General features: G+C 38.1%; 1 protein-coding gene across 1 annotated transcript in view; it reads left to right on the top strand.

Annotated features, from left to right (window-relative positions):
• Positions 1-12,649, top strand: part of ERCC4 (ERCC excision repair 4, endonuclease catalytic subunit) — a 21,334-nt gene extending 8,685 nt beyond the window's left edge. The window contains exons 4-12 of the mRNA XM_017734255.1: positions 1-37; positions 1,487-1,600; positions 2,683-2,863; positions 3,211-3,339; positions 3,918-4,028; positions 5,168-5,759; positions 6,474-6,566; positions 7,203-7,315; positions 8,374-12,649. Coding sequence (XP_017589744.1) covers positions 1-37; positions 1,487-1,600; positions 2,683-2,863; positions 3,211-3,339; positions 3,918-4,028; positions 5,168-5,759; positions 6,474-6,566; positions 7,203-7,315; positions 8,374-9,107 — 2,104 coding nt within the window. The 3' untranslated portion in view covers positions 9,108-12,649. The remainder of the gene's footprint in view (positions 38-1,486; positions 1,601-2,682; positions 2,864-3,210; positions 3,340-3,917; positions 4,029-5,167; positions 5,760-6,473; positions 6,567-7,202; positions 7,316-8,373) is intronic.
• Positions 12,650-26,529: the final 13,880 nt, after the last annotated feature.

The raw sequence follows: 26,529 nt of genomic DNA, 5'->3' as shown, positions 1-26,529 counted from the left end.
AAAATCTTTTTGTCTGGAAGCTTTATCTGTGGCCAAGGTGAGGCACTTCTTTACTTCACTGGAGAGTTAAACTTAGAGGAAAGATGAAGGATTTTACAGTGGGTTCCTAAGAAAACAAGGTCTATGCAGTCACACTGCTAATCTGTGTTCCCTCCTGTATTCCCAAACAAAAGTTTTTCAGTTTTTGTCAGAGGTGGTGTTGACGATACTGAATTTCTGAACTATGTCTATAAAATAGACTCAAATTAACTCTATTAAGGAGATGAACCTTATGGTAAAGCTGTTCTTTTAGTCAACAGAAATCACAGCAAAAAGTGACATTCTTAATAGTTTGAGAAAAGTTTCTCTTACTAAACAAGAGTATTTAAGCCATGAATTGACAGGAAAACAATCTCTCAGTTCTGCCATTCATGGAGGTGTTTCTTTCCAGCTGTGGTGAAACTCCCTGCCTCTCTTTCTACATGTCAGATTTTTTTAATCTTTAATACACGTGTGTTGTGTATAAAGAATATTTCTTGATGACTGTTAAAAAACAAATTGCCAAGATGTGGTATGCACCGAGTCTTCAGGGGCAGATCCACAAATGGAACTTGACACTCTTTGATGACCCAGTCAGTGCTCTTGCACTGAGCAGGAGCTCTGCCCATTTGTTCCATTAGTCCAAGCTGGAATGTGTTTCACTCCATCTTAATGAACTGTTCCTCTGCATTGGAAATTCCTTAACAGTCTGTCTTTCAGTATCCCAGGGGAGTAGAAGTGGACATACTTAGGGTAGGAAAGGTTGAGTAGAAGCTCTCTAGATTTCCTTCCTTGACTCCCATGAAAAGACCTGGGGCTGCAGCATGCAGTAAGGGAAATGTCCATGGAGTTCCAGAGGTCAGCAGCCATCGGGTTGCCTGAGCCTCATCCTGCCAGGAACAATCAGCTGGCATCTCTGGACCTGTGGAGCCAGAGTGGCTCAAGGACAGGGTTCCAAAAGGGACCTGCTGGTTATCATTGCAAGCTGGGAACATCACAGGATCTGCTGGTGCCACCATGGGATTTCAGAGAATTCATGAACCCCTTCTAGTTTCTCTCTTACAAGATTTTTTTGGCTTATTTTAATATTTGCTGTATGTGATGATGATGCAGAATCCAGTGCAGTAATTTTCCATGGATCATCCACCAGCACTATAGGCTCACATGACTAGAATGACTACAGTCATAATTGTGGAACAGATGGTTTTCTGAGGCTGTTCGTAAGATTGCAGTCTTCACATCAGTACAAACTTATTTTGGAATTAACTAACTTGCTAACATTTAAACCAATTGTAATTGTAGTTTATACAAACTTTTGAGTAATTCTAAGTCAAAACTATCCAAGTAAATCTTAAGAAGCTTTTTTTCTCTTAGATTTCATATAGCAGTGCACTCATTTTTAGAGAAGCATAAACCTGAAGTGGTGGAAATACACGTGGCAATGACCCCTGCTATGCTTGCTATCCAGACTGCAATCCTGGACATTCTGAACGCATGTCTGAGGGAACTCAAACGTTATAATCCAGCTCTTGAAGTAGAAGATCTATCATTAGAGAATGCTATTGCTAAACCTTTTGACAAGGTAACCATTTTGATTGTTCTGCAGTGTATAACTAACAGGATGTAGATCTCTAAAGTGCCTGCCACTTTTTCTGCAAACAGAAATGTTATTTGCAAAATAAATAACCAGCAGCAGCTGAGTATTCTCCCATGACATGTTTGTTACTGGTACAAGGGGACGTAATGGTGATGTGACAGTTGCCAGTAGGGTTTGTATGTATTGGTATTGTTGTTCTTCCTTCATTTCTGAAATCCCAACAGTAAAAATATCCGAATTCATGGTTATAATAATAATTGTGGCTGCTGTTATTAAAAAGACAGCTGCAGCTTCAGCTCAGAATACTTTGGAGATACATATCAGTTATTGCCACACACATACTTCCCTTTTCCTTTTTAATTTCTTGCCTGTGTTTTTTATTTTTTCTAGTAGGAGAAGCACTGTACATAATAGACAATATGCACATGCATGTATCTGCTGTATCTTTAATCATTATATATGTCAGTAACTGTGTGGTGTTTGTTATTTTTGGCAGATCTGCAATCTTTGGCAAACAGGCTTTCTTTAGGGTGAAATCAATAGTCACAGTGCAACACAGTTATTGGTTAACTGTGATGTAATCTGGATGGAAGGCCTTCTGTACTTTAAATATTTGAAGATTTTTTCTTGAGCTCTATAAGTTGTACATCTTCATGGTACCCGTCTTATTTTGGAAACTAAATGACATTAGAATGGTTTTTGCTCTACCTAAGTAAAGGACACTGGATACTAAATACAACAGGCCAGTACCAGTAAAATAAGGGTGGTTTTTAAATTTAACCAGTATTTTATTATGAGATGGAAAGGAAAAAATTTACTGAAAGCATTAAATTGTATACATCTGCTAATTGCTGAAATGTTTTTCATAAAGACATCTATATTACATTACCTTTGCTAAAATACGGTAACTTATATCAAAACAAGTATCTCACCAGCACATCTTTATATTTTTTTAACCAGTACCATCCCCTGTAAAATAAGAGAAAAAGTGCATTTTCAGCTTGGTTAGAAGCTATAATACAATACTGTATGTTTGACACTCCGAACTTTCCAATTTATATTTCTAGACAATACGTCACTATTTAGATCCTCTCTGGCATCAGCTTGGAGCTAAGACAAAGTCTTTGGTCCAGGATTTGAAGATCCTCCGTACTTTGCTACTGTATCTAACCCAGTATGATTGTGTCACTTTCCTTAATCTCCTGGAGTCACTGAAAGCAAGTGAAAAAGCTTTTGGTGAGAATTCAGGTAAACAGAATAACCACACAAGTTAATGCATGAAGCAGTGCAGTGTTGATGTTTTTAATTAACATTCCCAAACATATGAAGGTATCTAATTGGGTTTTACATAACCAGCCATAAGGACGTAGGTTTTTATTGACAGATAATTCTTTCATCTTCCCACTTAACTGCTGTTACTTAACAGTGTGAGATTTGCATCACATTTCTGTCTTTTATTAAGCTGGTAATTACACAGCAAGCAGGTAGGGCAGGTATTCCAGCTTAGAGATCTGGGGCTTTTACTGCAAAGGGTTGAAACACATACACATTGCAGATGTCAAACTACTACTGCTTCCTTCTCATTTCCTCTCCAGGCTGGCTATTCCTTGACTCCAGTACTTCAATGTTTGTGAATGCTCGAGCTCGAGTTTATCGCACTGCAGATGAGAAACTGAATCAGAAAGGCAAATGCTCTGAAAAACGTGATGTAAAAAAGGAAAATGGTACTGATCATTCCTAATTTTAAGTTTGAGAGTGTCACACAATTCCAAGTGCTTTGCATATTATTACTTGTGCTCTGGTTCCCTGCATGAACTTCCACAGCTCGGGATCTCAGTCTGTTAGCTGGGATTAACTGAGACATAATCTTAGTTCCAAAAGCATATAATAAACAACATGGAAGAGTCAGGAAGAAGTAGGGGATTCTCCTAAGCTTGCTCAGCTGATCACTGGGAGAACTTTTGTGGAATTTTTCTTGCATTACATTGGTGTTTAGCTTCATCTTTATTATCTTATGTAAAAGAGTAGGAGGCTGTGGTTGCTTTTATTAAAAAATATATTCAGGAGTTTCAGAATTGAAGAATGAGTGAATATTTCAGCTTTTTGCTTCACAAAAGCACTTATCTCCATTTTTAAATTTAAGAGTGTTCTCCATCTCATTAGCATAACAAGTTGCATATGTAGGCTGTTGAATATCATATTTGCCAACAAGCATCGCACTATTGACATCTAACCACTGATTTAAAGTCTAAAGGATATTTTGGCTGCAAGAACTGCTATGTTCAATCTTACTTTGTTTCAGAACTGAAAAGGGAATTGGTTCTAGAAAGTAACCCAAAATGGGAAGCTTTGAGAGAAGTACTGAAAGAGATTGAAAAAGAGAATAAGAACAGTGACAACCTTGGTGGTCCAGGTGAGAGAATACTAAATGATGTAAGCTTTCACAGTGCTTCTACTGGTTTGTACTTGTACTTGACCTTGGAGAGAAGGAACTAATTCTTTTCTGTAGTTTTATCAAAGATCTAGTTTAAATTTAGTAATTTGTGGCCTTAAGATGAGGGACTTAAGTACATTATGTACATAAACTATGTAAAATATAAACTCTTATTAGGTCTTTCTCTAAAAGAGAAATGCTGTTCGTTCCTGCAATGCAATACTTTTTAAAAAAGAACCTACATTATTCTGAAAAAATATTTTAAGTTACATTTCAGTATTGTACTGACACCTTAGTTCCAAGCCAAATACAACTGATGTGGAAATTTGTAATAAAGGTACCATTCATCCATTTCTTAAGTTTGGGTTCAAAACAAAAATAGGGGTTCTGCCTTATGCCCCTTCTAACTTGCACATTCTTCTCATGCACCTGAAAATTTGCTTCTCATGAGTTGCATATAAATGAGGTAGAGATTAGGAGGAAGGGAAGAGAGTCTTAACTGCTTTGCTGCCTTTCCTATTTTAGGGCTTTTCGTTCCCTTAAAATTTAGCAAGTTTTATTTTAGGAAATAGTAAGGGTAAAAAAGTGCTCTTTTCTCCCACCCACTGTGTTCTGACTCTGGTTAAGAACTGTCTCTCTCACCTAGTGTTGTAGGAGTTTATCTGAGTCAGCTCGTGGAGAATTGTTATTCACAAATGTCAATAATACTGTGTGGAACATGTTTTGTAGACTCTCTAACACAGCTGACAAATTAGAGTGGTCTAAATTAAGTTCTCTCTTATTCCACATCTTAAAAAATGAATAGTTGTTCGAATATGTTTCAACACACACTGTATCTGCCTCATTTCCAATGGTCAGAAGGAAAACTTTACAAATTTAGATATTGTAAGAATAAGGAATGCTGAACTTCCACTATTCTTCTCTGATCTTATTTGGTACAAAAAGCCATGCAATTTAGATTCTCTCAAAGTCCAGAGCAACTGTGGCAGCTGAATGTCAAGGCATTTGGCAGGCATAGTGCTTGGATCAGGGCAACCCACTGGCTTGGGAGGTGCTTGTAGCTGGATAAGAAGCACAGCACTACAGGCTGTAAACATGGTATTGTTTCTTGACTGCAGGGCAAGTGCTCATTTGTGCCAGCGATGATCGAGCCTGTGCACAGCTCAGGGAGTATATTATTGCTGGAGCAGAAGCTTTTTTAACAAGACTGTATAACAAAACCTTCGGAAAGGAGGAGAAAGCTGGAGAAGTGTGGATTAAGGACAGAAAAGCCATCAAGTCCAAAGGAAATGCCAAACCTGACACAGGGCCTCAAGCCAAGAAAGCCAAACTCACAGCTTCTTCAAAACAAAATAAACACAAGAAGCAGCAAGACCGGACTATAATTGAAATGATAGGGAAAACGGAGGAGGAAAAGAGAGAGGAGGTTGAGGTGGAAGACAACCAAGAATTAAGTAGTAGCCAAGAAGCCAACACTGAAGAGACCATTCCTGAAGATTTTGATGTGAACTTGCCCTCAGATTGTTACTATGGGATTTTCAAGGACCCACTGACGATTATCCACCCGCTGCAGGGGTGTGGAGATCCCTACGCGCTCACTCGGGTGCTGCACGAAGTAGAACCCAGATATGTTGTGTTATATGATGCAGAACTCACTTTTGTTCGGCAGCTGGAAATCTACAAGGCAAGCAGGCCTGGAAAGCCTTTGAGGCAAGTTGACTTGGCCAGGGCAATTCCAGTCTGAAAAAAAAATTTAAAAGTGCACTGCCAGCAGTCAGTGCAGAGCATGCTGCTGTTCATTTTCATTAGATACCTTTTAGTTCCTATTTAGCCCTGAAGTTTAAACAAAAGCATAACATCTGGTGTAACCAAAAGATAATTTTTACTTTCCAGCAGGTATTCAGTCCCTTAACAGCAGAAGCATATCTGCTAAAAAAAAAAACAATTCCAAGACCTCTGCTTCGATGATTTTAGTGGCAGTAAATCATTTTGAGGTGGTGTAGTCTCATTTTAAACCATCTCTGAAGATAGGATTTTTAAACAAAAGGATTCATTTTGGGTTTAATTCATTTTCACATTCCTGATGTTCATCATGCTGAAGACCAGTAATTCAGAAACTGTAACAGAAAAACAAGTAAAGGAAAACACAATAAAGAAAACGAGTATTTGCAGTTATAGCATTTGCTGACCGAAAGATCAACACATTGGGTATATGTATTTAATATGCCTGGAAATTGCAAAACTCAGTTTTATAAATAAATGTCACATACTAATTAAAAATACAGAAAACTTAAAATTTAATATACTATTAACTAACTTGTCAGGCATTTACTGCTACTAATCTTAAATTTATTGGTTGTGGATTTTTTAACTTAACACAAAGTTTTGTGACCTCTTTTTTTTTTTTCTCTTTTATACCTACAGAGTTTATTTCCTCATATATGGGGGCTCCACGGAAGAGCAGCGCTACCTCACAGCTCTGAGGAAGGAGAAGGAGGCCTTTGAGAAACTTATTCGGTAACACAATTCGTTTAACTGCCTTTATAATTAGTGTTTCATGTAATTCCTCAACATGCTGACATTTTAAATAGAGTGAAGTTCTTAACTGTGTGAAGGCTTTAAATAAACTTTTAATTCAATTCTTTTTTGTATATAAAGAGTACTTTCCTATTGAGAATCACCAGAAAGTCAAAACCTTCCTTTTCAAAGCACCTGGTGTTTTGTTTAATAATTTTAGCAGGATTCAATATTAACTTAAAGGCTAAACAGCATCACTTGGATTTTTTCTTAATTGTCTGTGGAGTTCAGTTGTGTAATTGTGTTTTTGCAGGTAACATTTCTTGTAAGATAATTTCTGAAGCTTTTATAACCTAAGTCAATTAGGGAAACAAAACAATTTCTATTTCCTTAGACTGTATAAGACAGTGTTTTTACTGACAGTGCCTTCTCAGTGGGTTACAGTGCTATTACTAGTCATTAGTTCCTTCGTAAAAGGAAAAACCTAGTAAAATCTAGTAAATTGCATTTCTGATTGGATTTGCATTTAGTATTAAACTATATATAATGTTACATCTGGATGGGTACTGAAGTATTTCAGTCTCCTTTACTCCTACATTTGCAGTTTTTATTGTGTGTTTGTTTGTGGTTCCTTAGAGAGAAGGCCAGCATGGTTGTTCCTGAAGAAAGAGAAGGACGAGATGAAACAAACATAGACCTCCTCAGAGACGCTAGACCTGCCTCTGTCTCTGCTGACACACGCAAAGCAGGTGAGCAGGTCCTACGTCAGGTTTCCAGCCCAGAGCTTTCCAAAAGTCCCAGAACTATTGCACTTTAAATCCCTCTCAAAGCACCTGGGGCAGACACATGTCATACATTGGCTCTGCAGTCTTCATGCTAAAGAAACATTATTTCCCAGTGACAACAAACTGTGGTTTCCTTTGAAAATACAGCTTATTGAAGTATTTGACCATTAAGGCAGATACCATTTGGATTGTTTCTAGGTAGATTGTTGGTTATGAGACTGTCTTGTGCTGCTTGTAGGAAGAGAAATTAAAACATGGAAACTGAGGTCTACAGATGGTCAAAGAAAGTGTTGTCCTTGAGCTAGTAAATGTTGGGGACTTTTCATCTTGGCAAAACATGCTGCCTGGGTAAACAACTGCACATTGTGGGTTTGATCACTTTCTTTGCAATAAAGCATCCTTTTTCTTTTGTTGCAATTCTAACCACATTTTTGTTGTTTTCCTGTGACGTGTGTACTGTGCCTCTGCCTGTTTTTCTTTGCTGTCATTTCTGTAATCCTGCTCTCCTTTGCCATATGCTCTCTAATCTTTGCTATTCCATCTTTTGTGGCCTCAGTGCTGCAGTCTCTTTATGTGTCCTTCTGCAGATCTGTAGAGGCCAACACATAATTCCTTTAATAAAGAACTGTATTTCTGTGGGAAACAGCTGCAAATAAAAAGGATCAGCTTCATTATCTTGTTTTGCAGGCAGCCTTTTAAAGATTTCTCTGATTCATTTAAATAATTTTCATCTATGGCTTAATGTATTTCATTGTCACCTATACAAAGCTTACAGCAAGTAGCATGGTAGTTCTATTAAGCTGCAGAGCATGCCCCATAAACTACAGTATATAATTAGGCAAGTCATTTTTCTCTATAACAGTTAAAAATTAAACCAAGTCTGGATTTATTGTAGTGCTGAATTTGAGGTATAACTTAAGATGAGAAGTCCATCCATTGCAGAAGCCTTGGCAGCACACAGGAAAAAAACTGGAGCACGAGGTGCCAAGTATGGGGATAACTGTGTTTATTTTGCTCTGTAGGTGGACAGGAACAGAAGGGTGTTCAGCAAACCGTAATCGTGGATATGCGGGAATTCCGTAGTGAGCTTCCATCACTGATCCATCGCCGTGGGATCGACATTGAGCCTGTGACTTTGGAAGTTGGGGATTATATTCTAACTCCTGACATCTGTGTGGAGCGGAAGAGTATCAGCGATCTGATTGGTTCCTTAAACAACGGCAGGCTGTATGCACAGTGCGTTTCCATGTGCCGCTACTACAAGCGGCCAGTTCTCCTCATTGAATTTGATCCTAACAAATCCTTCTCCTTGATCCCACGAGGCTCTTTACAGCCAGAAATTTCCAGCAATGATGTTACTTCTAAACTAACCCTTCTTACACTGCACTTCCCAAAGTTACGAATCCTGTGGTGTCCCTCTCCCCACACTACTGCTGAACTGTTTGAAGAGTTGAAACAAAACCAACCCCAACCCGATGCAGAAACAGCGATGGCTGTCACCGCAGATTCCGAAATTCTCCCTGAGTCAGACAAGTACAACCCTGGGCCTCAGGACTTCCTGTTAAAAATGCCAGGGGTTAATGCAAAAAACTGCCGTGCCCTAATGACCCACGTTAAAAGCATTGCAGAGCTGGTGACACTGTCCAAGGACGAGCTCTCCAAGATTTTGGGTAATGCTGCCAATGCTACACAACTCTTTGACTTTATTCACCTGACCTACGCAGAGGCACTAGCGAAAGGAAAAAGCAAAAGATGACTCATGAGATTGTTCAATACAGAGCACAGATAAGCTTTTCTGGCACAGTACTTTGGCAAATACATGAAATATTTTAATAAATGCCCCCTCTAAGATAACCAGCTGTTTCTTGCTAATGCTGTTCCATCAGTTTTAACATGTGAGTTAATTATTACTGAAGGCAAGTTTCAAGAGGAAAAAATATTTTTAATAGAGAACTGTGAATTATTTTTATTCTTTTTAAAGCACTTAAACCAGTTCTATAACACCACTGAATTAACGGAATGAAGTTTTTCACCAAGACCATGAGAATTAAGTGCTAAGATTAACTGATAAAGGTGTTTTCTTGTGAAAGTTATGATGTCTTGTTCAAGCTAAAAATGTGCTGTGTTCTGATTAGTCTGTGTGACCTGCTGCATGATACAACACTGCTTTTGCTATTTTTAATGTCTCAAGCTCTGGCCACTTCCAGTTTTCGATTGACAGTGATGGAGCTATTTGAAACACATTGTGGTCTTTACTCAGGAGTTTGTTTACAATATACTTGGGCTGAATCCTGAGTTTTAGAGCATGACCATAAGCCTTTGTCACATTAAAATACATTCTTATGCTATGCTCTACATTATGCTTGCTTACCTTACTGCCCATTATACTTTTTGCCATTCCAAAGCCAGTACAGCTCAGTGTTGCTAAATTTTGCAAAGTGCTTTCCTTTGGTCTGACTGGATAGAGATTCTGTGGTGCCACAATGCAACTTAATTTTGAGTGTGCCTTACTTATACTTTTAAGAGGCTTTGTTTTTTTACTCAGTTTTGATAGCTCTTTCACATCTTTCACTGGAAAGTGAAAAATCTGGGCATACCATTGGCACTGTTCCTTTATACCAAAGAATATTTCCTTTTGTAAAATGCAGTAGTTTTCTAAGCAAGGTTTTCCAAAGATGTTGAAAGTTCTTCCAGTATTGGCTTCTTTTGTGTCCTATTGCACTTGCATTTTTGTGTCTCAAATCAACTGTCTGTCAATAAACTCAGTAAAGCCAGTGTCACGTAGAAGATAATATTTGTAGCATTTTGTGTGGCAAAAAGAGGGAGAAGTTTGTGAATGTGTGTATTGTTAAATTATATATTCTACATTGAACTTTGATACAACTGTGTAACAAAACTGCCATTGCCAACAAAAGGGTTGGTCCAGTGTCATTCCATGCTAATGTATTTACATTTGCTATTTACAAAACCTTTATCTGTGACTTGCACATGTATTTGTACAATTCTAATGGGAGCAACTGATCAAAAGTATCTCCTTCATGAAAGGAGAAAATATTTTTTGTGTCCAGTTTTGGTAAAAACTGTACTGTGCACTTTCAGGTATAATGTTTATTGTGCATTTTAAGTGTGAATTATGAATTGTTAACTTTATTCTATGGCAGAGCCGTGACAAATTTCCAAGGGAACATTTTGCTGCAGATGCAAATTTTAGTATTAAATACACCCATAATGAAATTGAAATTTGTTATTTATCTTGTTTTTCATTTGGCTGTATTGATATAGGAACATCTTTCTTTTTAGTGTGTGGTTTACAATCCAGATCATAGGGTTTCTATTGCCCTAGATTCTAATTTATGTAATATGAAAAGAAGTTTTTCCATGAGACTTTTGCTTATTCAAACTAATGTTCGCAGATATGCTTAGGGTTGAGAATGCCTGCAACGTGGTGCTAAGAGAACTGAAAATCAGAGTAAGATCATAACTGTCCTGAGTGCCTGGCCTGTAGAGCCTGATTCAGAAAAGGGGAGCTGACCAGCCTTTGAGAACAAACATTGTTTATGCAGTTGCATCATTAGGGTGTTCCATGAACTGTGGGTCTGGGGTTTTTCACAGATGCTGCCTCAGCTCTGTCAGTAAGGTTTGGGGTTTTTGCATTGATGTGTATGGGGTGAAAATGAAGGGTATAGTAAGAGGTGATAAAGTTGTAACTTTGTATTGTGTGCTAGGTCAAAGTTAAATAATGCAATTAAATAATTATTTGCTAAATATTTGGATGAAATTGCCTTTTGCTTATATGTGTGGAATTTTTGTAAAGCATTTCCTTTTGCTTTCTCTATGCAGGATTTGCCTTTTTCTCTGAAACAGCCACAGGTAACATTGTTGCATGTTATTATTGCTCCTGTACTTTGGCATTTCACTGTATTAGGTTCGATTGCCAGTTGGAGCTGTGTCCTCCTGGGACAGCAGGTATGGATTGTTCTCCCAGGTGGAAGAGGTCCTGTGTCCTGAAACCACTTCTCCCTGAAATACCCAAGCCAAAGGCTCTTCTTGAACGCAATCACAACACAAAGTTGGGTGAACAATGAAAATCCTGGCTTTGGGGTGTTCTTTAGCTCTCTTTCATCAACAGTCATGGAATCTTGTCATTGCTGATGTTTTAAATTCATGCTTTTTTTATTTTAAAAAGTAAACACAAACACCCCCTGCCTTCACTTTGGGAGTGTCTCAGCTTCTTCCTTATCCCAAACCAAGACTTCACATTGCCAGGTCCCTCAACAGCTGAAGCCCCGCTGTGTGGGGTTCACATGCTATAGAGAAGTTGCCAAGTTGCTCCTTTCTGCAGCTTCTGGGCTTTGATCACACAAGAGTTTTTCTAGAATAACCACATAACCTCTTAGGACTAAATGCAGCTTATATTAGCAAATATATTTAGCACAGGATAGATGAAGCTGTAGTCCCTGTGTTTAAGTTACCTGGATACTATTCCTGCTCGTGGGGACACTTGCAGTTCCGAGCTACAGCTGAAAAAGGAGGCTTTGCCGGCAGTATTGTCACTGTGCAGTCCCTAACCAGAGCAAACTTTACCTGCAAAATTACTTCTGCATGAGCATGTAAAGTAGGGCTTTTTTGGTAGCAGTTAGATTGATTGCTTTCAAAACTTAAATGTAAGCTAGTTGACCAGAAATCCACACAGTTTATAAAATATGTAGCTATGCTGTTAAAAACAGTGACTCTTTTGGGAAGTGGAAAAGTTTAAGTGTGAGGATTGTTGTGATTGTGATTTCTCATTTGCAGAGTGATAGTACAACCACAAATAACTTCATTTTTAAGAATTAAAATATTTGTCTCTAAAGCTTTCCTTAGTCAGGATTCCAATTCCAACTGCAGAATAGAATCCAAAACCAAACATCTGCCAAAAAATAATTATTAAATGGATACATTACTTATATGCCAAACAGCATTAAGAATGTAACTAAAGAAACTTGTCCTGTTTCCAGTATTTCAGGCTCCATGAGCTGCATTTACAATCCTTTCATAAGGACCATTTTAGGATAAAATTCTCCTTAGCCCTTACTCAAAGGTAACCTAAATTAAATTAAATTCATATTCAGTTGATCTGTTTTGTAAAATACGTGATTTTAAGAAATGCAAGTAGGGTCAGAAACCAAAAAGTTCAGAAACCATTGCTCCAGCATTTTGTAATACTTTGTCATTATAACTTATTTCGTATGTTCACTCTTCATGTAATTTTGGATATTTGCAGAATTAAACTAAGAATAAACCCTTTTATGTGCTTCATATGAAGTCTTTAATATCTTGTTAACTGTTAGGTACCTTCTTGCATTGAAAATACACTTACCAATAGTATTTGCACTTTCTTAATTTGCATGTTTTGATAAGGTTGTACAAGGAAATATTCAAGTGTTTTAAAGTTTCGGTGCCATTTTTTATTTTGAGTACAAAATGTTAGGAGTTCATCTCCCAGACTTTTCAATACAAATAGGCTGGCCATTTTTTCATTTGAATTTTGATCTAGACTTTGAAAGCTTCTCCTCAATAATTTAGAAAGAAGAAATATCCTCAGTCACAATCTTGAAAATGGGGAAGAACTGTTCAGTAGCTTGGTTAGCCAATACTTAGCTTAGAGGTGAATTCTTACTGAAGTTAGTGAGAGTAACCAGGGCTGCTACGCTGCTATGGTGATTTGTTGTCTAAACAGAACATGTTGCTGCAATATATCAAAATAGGCCTGTGTATGTACTAATTTTAGTGTCTTTTTTTAAAAAACATGGCAAAATTACCTTAATCCACAACTGCTATAAGACAGCCTTCCTAGGAATATTAAATCAGGGCTAAACAGATACCATTTTCTCAGCTTGCGTTTTACCCCAGTTCTGTCTGTGAGAGCTTCCCTCTATAAATAAAAGCATAGTTTTCATTTCTAGGGTCCTCTGTTCCTCAGTGTTACTTCTTTTTTCTTTCATCTTGATCATCTCCTATCAAAGAGAAGGAGCTCAGAGTTATTAAACAGCTGGCATTGTTTCCAAGCTGGTATTATTAGTCAGCAGTGCAAACTTGTTCTTGGACTCTCAGCTTCTTCCTCAGCTCTCAGAATGGCACTTAGACGATTCTCATTTTTATTCTTTTTTGTTTGTGAAAACACAGCAGCTACGTGGCAAAAGTTTTTGGAACTGACTTGCCTTTTTTACTGTAACCTTTCTCGGGTAAGTTCAGATCACAATCAATAGTCAAAAAACCACACATAAGTCTTCCTGTTTATGAGATGCTAAGGTTTACCATGAGCTAGGTCCAAAGAAAACTACATACAGTTTCAGAAACTGTTAAGGTGGGACTACTGAGTAAAGGATTTTAGCCAGGAGCCAGAGAGTAAGTTTATAATTTTGAGGGTAGAATTTTCAGAATCACTACTAAATCGACCATATATGTACAATAAATTTATTAAGGGTTTTATTTTAAAATCACCATTCATATCTTTAGCTTCACTTTGATAAATAGTTCAATGAATTCAAATTTCATCCCCCTGAACTCAGAAAACTTGGAACTTTACATAATTGAATTAGCAAGAAGAGAAACAAATTCCCACCTATAAATCCAGTGCAATAGCTCTGGTTTCTCTCTCCTTAGTGGCTATTACCTGTTGTCCACAGAAATATGCTAACCTTCAAATTTCAAGCACATACAAAACCATCTCCGAAGTGATTCAAAGCTCAGGAGTTTTCCCAGTGAAATTGGCACATGAAGCCTAAACTTGACAAGGCTGCATTTCAGCTCCCCTAAAAATAGGCAGCATAGTTCTAATTTGAGCTTTTTGCATAGAGCCCTGCAGTTCCATGAGGATACACAGCGGGACACGTGCATTATCCCTCCTCTGAACATCCTCTTCAGTGAATGCAATGTCCCAGCAATGTCCCAGCTGTGTAGTGGAGATCCGTGTGTCCTAGTGTCCTGTACTCACAGCATCATTTAGCACTGAATTAAGTAACATCTTACAGTTTCTCCATCACTTTTTTGTTGTGAAAATGTAAATTCTTGTGAATTTACATTATTCTCAGATTCTCTATTCATCTTTTATCTTTCTTCTGGTTTTCCTCTGGAATTTTCTGATTTATTTCTTTTTCACATCTCTTATCCTAATCATGACTGTCTGTATTCTTGTCCTTTTGTTTCCCTTCAAGAATGCTGCTTAAATATTGTTGCAATTTGTGATGTCTGTTGAGCAAAAATAACACTGAATTCTTTGCAAGACTGGCTGTACTGGAGCCTTGTCCAGTATTTAATATCCAGGGACTTACATAAAAAAAGTATTGTACTTAGTTTTCATTTTGGTCCCAGACTTGAGGCGTGGCACACTTGGAAAGCTGACACTCAGAGAAAAGAGAGCAGCAGGTTGGCAGTTCTTGCAACATTTAATTCTCAGTTTTGTCTTAGATTTCTTTTTAAACAGATTAAAAGCAGTCCAAATAACAGACACAATAAAATCATAATCAGTTGATTTTATAAATTTTTCCCACCCTGGAAAAATTTCAAAGTACTTTTTACGTGTCACAAAATTCTTGGAATCTTACACATAGATAGCAGAAGTTGCAAACTTTCTTGTGGCATTTATATCTCACGACCATTTTTACATATTGCAGTACTACAACTGGCAAGTTCTCAGATCCTGCAAAAACTCTTTTTCCATGCTTAAGCACTTACATTACGATGTGGGAGATCTGCAACAGCAAAAATATTAACTCCATGTCTCCTACTTCTGTCTAATTTTTCTTTATTGAAATCCTCCTCTCTAACTCTTTCCATTGTCAAAATATGCTTTGTTTCTGCTTCATCCTATATCTCTGAGTGTTAAGTGTTGGGAAGAACTATGGTCTTTAAAATCAACATATATTTGTGTTAAACTATCACGATTCTGAAGTCTCTGTAATCCTCGTTTCATTTGTCACAGATGCATTTGGAAGTGTATCAATCCACTTTCTCTACAGCTTACAAAACGTCTTTCCAACACTTGCATTGTGACAGTAAGGGGGGCAGACACTCCTAACAAAAGCTGGCCAGGATGCAAATGTTCAGATCACCTGCAGCTATAGCACAACAGCAAAAGTCTAGAGATCCTTCAAGGAAAGTCCTGCCCATACCAAATATGAAAAATACCTAAAATCTTCAAGACATGTCCTGTGCAAATCTTGGTGGATGAGGTACTATCTATACAGACAGTCTTTCAGATAGTGAAGATGTGTCAGCCAAGCCTTGAACTTCAACAATAAATCTGCTGTACTACAGTTCATATAGCTATTATAGTAAGTTTGTGTTTTCTTAAATATTTGCATTATACTGCACATCACTAGCTGACAGAAGTCATAATCAAGTTTTTCATTTTAATATTTACTTGATAGGTTTGAATCACATACTAAGTTGTCTGAGTTCTTTTCCACAAAGTGCTATTGGTATTAAAATGCAGTGGTTTGGGTTTTTTTGGTCAGCCCCACCAGCTCCTTAGGGATCCCTGACATATTTCTAGTGGTTTGAATAACTCCTGTGTCATTACCCAAACAGAGGAATTTCAACTGGTGTCCACCAAGAATGTCTGACTTCCCTTGGGCCATTACCAGCTTTCAGCCTGGGCTGTCCCACATCAGCACCTGCACGTGCACACACACACAGAATACCTGCAGGGTGGGTGACACGAGCCTGCACATCTTCAGTGGCTGTGTCTCTGGAACGACCCTGAAAAAGCCAGCTAAGTCCATCCCTGGTTCTATATTTAAAACTGTTTGTTTAATTGGTGGAGTGCACCAAGAATAAATAATGAGCTAATTCTGAAGATCATTCCCAGAACAGCCAGCTCAGATTGTTTCCACAAGTCAGAACTCTCTCCTCTCCTTTCTTTGGGTTTTCTGGATTTTGGTGTTTTTAACAGTTTCATTATCTGAAGGTGAACAGCTTTATCTAAATGCAATTGTAGGAACATTACAACATTTCAAGCATGAAGCATTCTGCACGGGTGAGATTTTGCAGTGTTTGTTTACTGAATACAAAAATAGTTAAAAGCTCAAATTCTAAAACTGGATCAAGGATTCTAACCAGATTGGAGATGAAGTTTCCTCCATGCCAAAAAAACAAAAACAAAAAAAAAAAAAAAGAAAGAAAGAAAGATTGGAGATGAAGTTTCCTCCATGCCAAAAAAACAAAAACAAAAAAAAAAAAAAAAGAAAGAAAGAAAGAAACAACAACAACAAACCAAAACAAAATATTTCATGTACTCCCAGTCAGTTAGGGAATACTTCCACCAGAGTTTTTCCAATGTATTGTATAGACTTTATTTACCTTGCTTAATAACAGTTAGAAACAAGGAACTTAACTACAAATCTTATCTCAGAAAAGAAGATTTTAAAAAAGACTTAAACAAATACAGTAATTCCTTTTTCAAAATTTTCCTTAACTTTTTATTTGTAATAGGTTATAAAGGTTTTATAATAATTTAAAAGAAAAATAATACCTTCTCTTGTATTTTCCTTTGTTCTGATGTACCAGCAGTGCACTAGCAGAGATGAGGTACAAAGTAACATACAAAGTTCAGAGTGCAGCGAAATGACTGTCCAGTAACAGAGTAGGCTTGCTCATGGACTTGAAGATTTCTAATACTAATACAGTAACTGTCCTTTTTAATGACTATGGACATAAGTAGAACTCATTTAACTTGACCTACTGTGGTTGAAAGAATACAAGCTCTAGACAAATACCAACCAGACCCTGTGAGAAGAGTACTGTGTCTCTTTGCTAGGTTATAAAATTAAGAACTTACTTAGTCATGCACTTGGTGAGGTATTCCTTTTATCTCACAAACAGAGAGCCAGAAAAACTAAAGGCAAAGGGTTATGCTCAAGTTGACAAAGCAAGTCCATGATGAAATTGAAACTCACCACTGACTCATAGGTTAGTTTAAACTTTAAAATAATATCTTTCATATATTTCCATATGCTTTTTCAGCTCTCATATGCTGTTGCTTATTATCAGTTTAAGACGAAAGTCTTTATTTCAGTAAGAGTCTAGTGATACTCTGAGCAGCTTACACTGAGGTTTCTCTTGATTCCTAGCAGTGATGCACTGATTCATCCTAAGTCACAGGCAAAAACGTTCTGCCACCTCCAGTGTAGCTTTGGGACCAAATATGACACTTATCCCGTGGTACAAACTCACCAAAAAACCTGTCTAGAAGCCAGTTCAATCTTACCTTCTAGAGTGTCTCTCACTACCCTGTAAGACAGGAAAGCTGATGATTAAGTGGTAGAAGAACCAAGAAGTTACAGTTTGCTGCTAGACTTTCTCAGTTCAAATCCTTTTTCTAAGAATGAGTTTTAAATACTACCAAGAAATTCGGGCTGGCGGGCAGGACCCAGTTCAGACCTGGAAAATCTGGATTTCTGAGCAACTGCAATTAGCTTGACCCTTATTTTTAGGGTCACACTGCTTAGACTGGCAGATACCAAAATAGGCTGAGGGCCAAATCAGTTATGATCTGGTTTTATTTATCTAAAAGTCTCATATGGACCTAATTTGCTGTTTTGTGTTAAGAAATAATGAGTAAGTAGAAAGGATTATGAACACATGTTTGGCATAGAGAGGAAGAGAGAATGCAGCCATAACTTCAATTTTGGAATGTCTTACTTCATCATAAGCTTAAGTTTCAAAGCTGACATGGGGATTTTGGTACATAATACCTCATTTTCAACTAATTGCACCTTAACTGAACATTGAAACCTTCAATTTAGAAGCTCAAATTAGCAGCTATATGATGGTAGATTTTTTCCCCAGTTCTGTGTAGATGCCAGCTAGAGGATCTAGGCATATGATCAAGTCTTTGAATGTGGTTTTATTAAGTAGTAAGCATAATTAATATATGGTGACATTTTTTACACAAAAAACTTCTCATAGTCTGCAGGTTTATCCCTAAGCAATATCTTGAAGAATTCACCCCAAAGTTTTCTCAATGCTCTATGTAGAGAAAACCATTATGTTTCCTTGAAGGTGCCTTGCTTTTGGGCTAATAAGAAACAACAAAAAAGCAGTAACTGTTCTGGGTAATTCACATGCTATGTTGTGTCATAACTGCATTTGAAAAGTTGAAGTTCCCCCAGGGAAAAGTAAAAACATCCCTGGTGGCATATACCAGTTAAATATCAATGCAAATCATTGCTTCCTTAACTATTTATGCAAATGAATATTTCAGCTGGATATGAAATGTTTATACTTTAAGCCTGAGAAGTTGATTAATGACTTGGTCAACATAAGCCTTGGTTTACAGGGAAGGCATCTGCAGATAAATAAATTAAACACTACTTACCAATTTATAATATTGTATTTATGCTTCTACTCTGTGCATGCTGAATGATGGTGGTGGCACATGAATCAAATGGGGACTTTACAGCTTCCCAAATTCCACAATCTGCCAATTTCATTAGCAATACCATAAAATAAATTTTTCAATCTGGAATCTGGGTCATTTCCTAAGGAAATCAAACTTAGGAAAGAAAAGCCACCCTGTGCTCTTTGAAAGTATGAAAAAGATATATGAAGTCAAACTGTTGGAGAACAAGGTGTGAGAAGTTGCAGAGGAGGAGTTGCACCAAGGGTTGGTGCTGAATGGTGCTAATAGAGACAGACTTGTGTGCCTAGTGACACAGTCATCCACAGAAGCTGCACGGTCTGGGGTGCCAGTCCTTCCCTCCTTCCCAGACACCTCTGGGTCCTATTCCCTAGGGATCAATAGGCATTGTGTAAGCATAGTGGGACAGAGAACTGGAGCACCCTGAGCTAGAGCTCTGCAGTTGCATCACCGCTGCATCAGCATGAGAATGGGGGATAACAAAACTGGGTTACATGGCTGAGCCATCTCACACTCCTCATCCCAAGGAACAAGCAGAACACGAGCATGAAAAGGATGGGACTTAAAAGGCAGAATGAACATGAATAATTAATTTTCAGGGACTGCAAGATGATGTGATCACCTTCAGATTTTCCCCATCTGTTGCTAAGCAGCATTCTTAAGTCACAAGCTTTGCCTCACAAAATGAACAGCAGTCTCCGCACATTTTGCTATTTTTCCATTTTACACTGTTCCTTTGCCAAGCTTGCATTATAACTATATTTCAAAATGCTCTAAAACAAAATAAGATCAGCACTAAGATAGCTGCAATCATTGGGAAAAGGTTTCAGTTACTACCTGAGACAAGTAGCCCATGGACTCTCCAGTCACGGAATAGGAATTAGAAAAGCCTCCATCTCACATGTACCAAAGGAATTGCTTTCTGCCTCTCAGCCCTCAGCTTTACATGAGAAATTGAACTTGCATCATAGAAAAGGCAAGAGTATTGTACATTTGGGTTTGCATATTCATTATCAGTCTCAATCTGTATAAACGAAATCTTAGAATTTTTCCTGTGGTGGTAGTAAATTAATTGTATTAATTCTTTCAATCTGTGCTAAGGATGTTGTTCCAATGATCAGACACCCATTCAATGCTCTGGACATTCTGACAAAAATTAAAATTAAATCAAGGAGCTCTCTCTGTTAGAAAATCTCTCTCTCATTAATTAGAAGTAAAGGGCTGGCTGCCAGTGTTCTAAAACTAATACCAAACATCCCCACTGCAAAAATCCTCTCCACAAAAGCTTTGATTCACTGCCAGAAATTTCAGAAATCCTCGTTCTTGAAGACCAAGATAAGCAAGTGACAAAGAGTTCAGGATCTTTCACCAGCTGTGGGCAGTTAATTCCTCACACTTGTGCTTGCAGTTTAACCGCTCTACACTGGTAGCTCAGTTAAACAAAATGAGCAATCATTTTAAAGTGTAAAATGACCATCATCTCCATATTCAATATGCAGGAAATGAACAAATCATAAAGCTGAATAACATTGTTGATCCTGGGGAGTATGTGGCCTGAAGCAGAAGATGCCTTTTCCCTCCATTTCTACAGAAAACACAGAAGGTTCTTGCTAAACCAGCACCAAGGTGATAAATTGTGTCTTTTCTTGCTGGCCTTTCTACAGGACAGCAGTAAATAAGACTATAGTTACCATCATTCAGGCTTCTTGTTTGTTAAGGTTTTTTAACCATTAGCAAGAGACTGGAGATCCTGGAGTCCTCTGCCAAACCAAAGCATGTACCCTCAGCTCTCTAGAAAAACATTTCCCAAAGGGATATCCCAAAAGCTTCCCAAGTCTCCTTGGCTAACTGTAGCAGCCTTTAGAGCCCCACAGCTAACAAATGCTTCTCACACAGGCACTGGCCCAAATCCACACACATTAGTCTATGACTTTTCATATCCTTCCAGATGCCTCAGCACTCACCAAAGCAACAATTCTACCTGGCGCCACCCCTAGTTATACACCCCAAACTTGGAGCAGCTGCACTGTTCTGCCACTGTTTAGGCCACCACTGTTTTGACAAGGAGTATTGTTTATTGAAGAAGATTCTTGCTGCATATAAATTAAAATATTAGCAGAATATTTTAATTATATATATAGCTGTATATATATATAATAGCTGTAGTAACCTGGGCATTTATATTCACCTACTGCCTTACTTTACATCTACACAAGAATATGTTCAAAGCCAAATTTTTTGCACTAGCACCAGTCGACAGTGACCTTTTCCTCACTCTTTTTGGTATATCTGGAGGAAAGAGAAACAGAGAGTCGGGTTTTTTATCTTTGTTCACCTCTTTTTGTCTCTACCAGCTGTTAAGTAAAAGGACAGGGAGCAGGTACAAAATCTGCAGCCTAGGGGCAGATAGGCAGACTCCTGTTGCGAACTCAATCTCCTCCCTGCAAGCCTCCAATTTCTGCAAAACTGCAGGACTATGGCTGAGACATGAAAGAACAGCAGTCTCTGGCATGTGTCCTGTTGCTTAAAGGAACAGGCAAATGAGGAGAAAAGAGCCATGAGGAGGCTGCAGAGATGGAATACACACGTATTCAAAGGTGAGGCTGCCTCTACATGAGAGGAAAAGCAGGCAGAAAGGTCTCGTGGGCAAAATGGGCTGATAGAGGGGATACAGGTACACCATAGGAGAAAATAATAAAGAAAAGAGAAGTTATTAGGAGGATTAAAGGAAAGAAACCAATGGAAAGATCAAACGAAAATGAAAAAATATAACTTAAATGCCATTAATAAATATCCATTCCTTGTGACAGACTATTAAAGCTTCAGTGCAAGACTAAATTTACAATTAATATGAATAACCACTGTTTGGCAGTGTTAAAACCTAATGTAATAACAGCCAATGGTGATCAGTTATATTATTGTCTCAGATGTAACCTGAAGTGCAATCTGGTTTTCTTTTATGAGAAGCCCCTGATGACCTCCAGTGAGCTCCATCCAGTAAGGTCAGCATGACTACAGTTGGCAATGGAGACCAAAACTGCAGGATCGCTGCTCCCAGACATTGAATCCCTTCTGCAGAATCAGTGAGTTCAGTTTGCAAGTTTCTCAAAAACATTATTTCAGGGATAAGGTCAGCCTAATGTTTCTGTAACATGGCTGTTTCAATTTCATAATGATTTATACTACTTATTTAACCTACTAATTTAACCAGTAATCTGGTGATAGGTTTTCATATTTTTTTGCTTTTGTTCTTATCTATTAGGCTGATAAATGCTGTCTTTTCCTTTTTTCAATTTCCTTGTCAAATAAGAACTGGTTCTGTGGTTTACACTAAAAGTCCATCTAGTCCAGCATGCTCCCTTGAAGAGCAGCCACAACAGGATACTTCACAAAGACATTCCTGTCCTTTGTTTGCTATTGAACTCAAGGTGTTGTTCCCCTGTGAGAGAACCACCCCTTGTTAACTATGCTGCCATTTTGTAACTAGTGTTAAAAGCTTATACAAATCCAAATAACATTGTAACAATAACTCATCCATTTCCCCTCAGCTAAAGCTCTTTGGAGAATGCTCTGTGGATAAAGTAGTTCCTTCTTCCTCGCATAAAGTGTTTTGTCAATCTTTTGATCTCAGGCCTTTAAGGAATATATTGAAACATAATAATTACAAATTATATGACACAAGGAGAAGCTGTAGTACTTCTTGCCCTAGTTTCAAAGTAGCTTGCTTAACTGTAAACCAATTGCACTACTATTCTGCAATCCTCAAAGTTAGATGGGAAAATTGTGGTCTTTACTCAATGAATTTTATCTAGAAATTTAATACCCCCATCGAATATGTAGTTGACACTACTACAGAATATATTATTGCATATTTTAAATAAATTAAATTTAATTATTGCATAATTAAATTAATTGTCTTTATTAACAAATCTGAACACAGTGTTTACATCTCTAGAATAAACAAATTCTTTATATAAAGCCTGTACTAGAACTGAAAAGCATAGCTAATTTCTGAATAATTCCTAAAATATGTTTGCATTTCTTCACTAAATAAACAATCCTTCCCTAAAATATACAGCTTACAATTGCATGATTAAATACATATTCACTATAAAGCACAACAAATATTTTTATCTGTGCATTAATTGGAATATTAAAATACTGATATTGTGTCATTTATCTGCTTTTCATGTTCAGCAGTTTCTAACAGCAGAACATTGGTTTGAAAGCAAGAGGAGGAGAGTTGGGTTCATCCTTTCATTGCAGAGCATAGCACTGCTCTCACAGCTTCAACCATTGTACCACTGCTTCTTATCCTTTTTATGTTGTAAAAAAGGGAATATAGAGTCCGTTATTACTCTTGGATGCAAATGCCCAGAGCTCTTGTTGAACTATTCTGCAAGAAGAAGGAAGCGTTGTACATGTCCATACCCAAGACAGGAAAGGTGGTGCTCAAAAGTCAAGAACAATTGTGTGGAGCTGGACAATTTCCATAGAGTGATTTTATGGAAGAAACTGTTTTTAAGTAGTTATTTGCTGCTTTAAATGTGTCTTTTTCATTGACTCCTATCACCATGTTGTTTCATAAAACACAAATTACTTCAAGAAATGAGCACCATCTATGTTTAATGCCAAACCCTTAACCCTTTGTCTCAGACATCTTTTTCCCAGGCTTTTCAAGTTCTATAGTATTTTTCATCAAGGAAAACTCCATGTGTTCTGCAATATGAACCCTGTCTATACCCTTCTAATCAATGAATGGGCATTAATGCAGCCATTGGAATAACTACAATGATCTAGGCTGCACTGTAACATTAAAGAGATTCACACGTCTTGCACAATGCTCTTGTTCATACTTATTGCTTCATATTTCATGCACTCTCCACAGAGGTGATCTGTAACTATGTAATTGAACTATGTAAGTTCAATTCTTACGCAAAGAGAGAAACTTGATTTATATGTTGCCATCACCTAAAATCACAGCTAATCTTTTTATGTTTCTGGGTTTTCAATGTTTTGGCTAACTTAAAGGAAAAAAAAGGTGAAGAGGCAGACAGAACTTCATCAACATAATCTCTTGCTAGCAAAGGGATATCTTGTGCTTTTAGGAACATTGAAAATAAAGAATTCTTTGCAAATATAAACAATTCAAAGACGGAGTCATATAGCAACTATTCCTTTTATCTTGTGCATTTGAGAAAAATTTTAAAATCCTAACATAATTTCTTTGTCATAATTATCTGACATCTCATCTTCAGTAGCATTCACACTCCAAATTCTCTGGTAGTATTTACATTAGTCTGTTTTTCCCTAATTACTTTTGGATTTGTGTGCGCCACTGAATTTGTAGGTGAGGCTTTTGTGTTGCTGTTCAATTATTATTTTTCCTAGAACTTTCTAGACCAATGTTTTACTCCAGAAATATTAAAAAATTAGAATATTTCATAAAAAAGGGCAGCACCAAACATTCAGTAATTTTGAAGGACAATATACATTTTCTAGACATGGCCATTGGGATGAAGCCTCCCTGACTTGTTCAAGACTAAATGTGAAAAACAGATGTAGCAAAGTTTGACTGAATCCTTGATTTCTGTTAAAACACAACTACTGTTGAGTAAGAATTTGTTTATAAATGTCTTCATTCTCTACAAATTCCTGACCATCTTAAATGCACTTGTCCATGCTAAAAGGCATCCAACTAAAGGCATTCCAATAGTTATTCCACAGTTCTTTTTAACTGTATGAGTCTCACCTACTTCCCAGTTACACACATCTCTGTCACCTTTTCCTGCTGTTAGCACCAATAACTGCTTGGTCTTAGGTAATGATTTGCAAACAGACATCCACTGAATTCGTATCCTTTTGCCACCTTAGTTTCCAAAGTTTTCGGACCTTGTTCAAAAAATGTAATTGCACAGCAAGACACCTTAACTGCTTTGTAATCCTAATTTGATTGATTAGATGCTAACAGTAGATTGAGAACTTCTTTGTAGTTGTTTGCATTCTGGTTTTAAAGGCAGACTACATCTGAATGAACTATTTCATTTGAAGAGGGACTGAAGTAAATCTGGACCAAATTACAGTTTTTGAGATCTTTACATAGTTCATTGCTAAGTTTCCATGTCATTGTTGGTTTTAGTTTGCTTCTGGAATTGGACCAAATCTGATTAGATAACTGTAATCTAGAGAAACATAAGAGAAATTTACCCTGTTTTACAAAGCCTAACAAAAAAATAACCTTCCTATCCATCTAAAACAAATTGCACAAGTAATTCTTTAAATGTCAAAGCATTAATTTATAGTGAAGCATATTGGAATGTCATCTTAAAATTATAAGGAAATAAAAACTGTCTCTTTTTTTATACCTGCAGTATCACTGCTGAACAAGAGCACTGAAAAACTCTTTTGGTGCAGGGAACCATGTTTTGCTTGGTCAGCACGTAGGTAAGCTCGATGCAGTCTCTTAGCAAGCTCCTGGACATCAGCAACTTGCAAATAATAAAAAACCTGTATTAGACCATTGCACCAAGTGGCAGCTTAGTCGTTAATCTGTGAGCTAAAAGAAGTACAACCCAAAAGCGGGGTTGCATAATACTGGGCCTGATGCAGTATGTACTTACAGAACAGGACTGGCTCAGTATTAGTAAAAGTCAACTTGTTAGGTATTCACTGTGAGCACAGTGTTGCACAATGTGTGCAATAAATTATTGTGTGCATGCATGATCATATTCTGCTCACAGAATAAATGCCTGTGCTCTCTATTGCACATTCTCAAGCATAAATCATCAGGTTTCCAAAACTTCTTTGAAGAATTTTTTTTCCTCGTGATTGGCTTGATGTTGAATCAAGTTCAGTCACCTCAGACACTGACAGCTAAGCCTGAAGGTGAAATACACGAGGTATGAGTCCCATCTTGTTTGTGACTGTTTGCACAGCCAACATTTGAAGCCATGCCCTGAGTTTTGCTTCGAATTTCAAATCCAAGCGACTGCAGCACCCGGAGGAGAGCGCTGAGGGACCGAGCTCTGCTCACCAGTCACAGCCTCCGCCCGCCCCAGGACAAAGCCCCGGGCACGGGTCGGTCCGGCCCTCCCGCCACTGCTCGGCGCCCCCAGGGAGCGGCGGGGCCGCCTCGGCCGAGGCACGGGTGTGAGGGACGGGGCGATTTGCCTGGGCCTGGGGAGTGACCCCAGAGAACTTTCAAAAATGCCTGCACCAGGAATAGTGTGGCCAGCAGGACTGGGGAAGTGACTGTCCTGCACTCGGCCCTGGTGAGGGCACTCCTCGAGAGCTGCGTCCAGTTCCTGGATCCCTCAATTCAGGAAGGACATTGAGGGATTGGTGTGTGTCCAGAGAAAGGCAACGAAGCTGGGGAAGGGTCTGAAGCACAGCTCCTATGAGGAGCAGCTGAAGGGGCTCAGCCGGGAGAAAAGTAGGCTCAGGGGAGACCTTATTGCTCTTCAAGTACCTGAAAGGAGGTTGTAGCAGTAGGGGTCGATCTCTTCTCCCAGGCAACCAGCGACAGGAAGAGAGGACACAGTATTAAGCCGCGCCAGTGGAGGCTTACGTAGGACACATAAGGAATTTCTTCCCAGAAAGGCTGATTAGACATTGGAACGGGCTGCCCAGGGAGGTGGTGGAGTCACCATCCCTTGAGGTGTTACGGGACAGGCTGGACGTGGCCCTTAGTGCCATGCTCTGGTTGACACGGTGGTGCTCGGTCATAGGTTGAACTCGATGATCTCAGAGCTCTTTTCCAACCTCCATGGTTCAGTGA

This window comes from Corvus brachyrhynchos, unplaced genomic scaffold (genome assembly GCF_000691975.1).
Source record: "Corvus brachyrhynchos isolate BGI_N302 unplaced genomic scaffold, ASM69197v1 scaffold5, whole genome shotgun sequence".
Lineage (NCBI taxonomy): Eukaryota > Metazoa > Chordata > Aves > Passeriformes > Corvidae > Corvus > Corvus brachyrhynchos.
The sequence above is the reverse complement of the archived record's forward strand: the minus strand, read 5'-3'. Positions and strand labels throughout refer to the sequence as shown.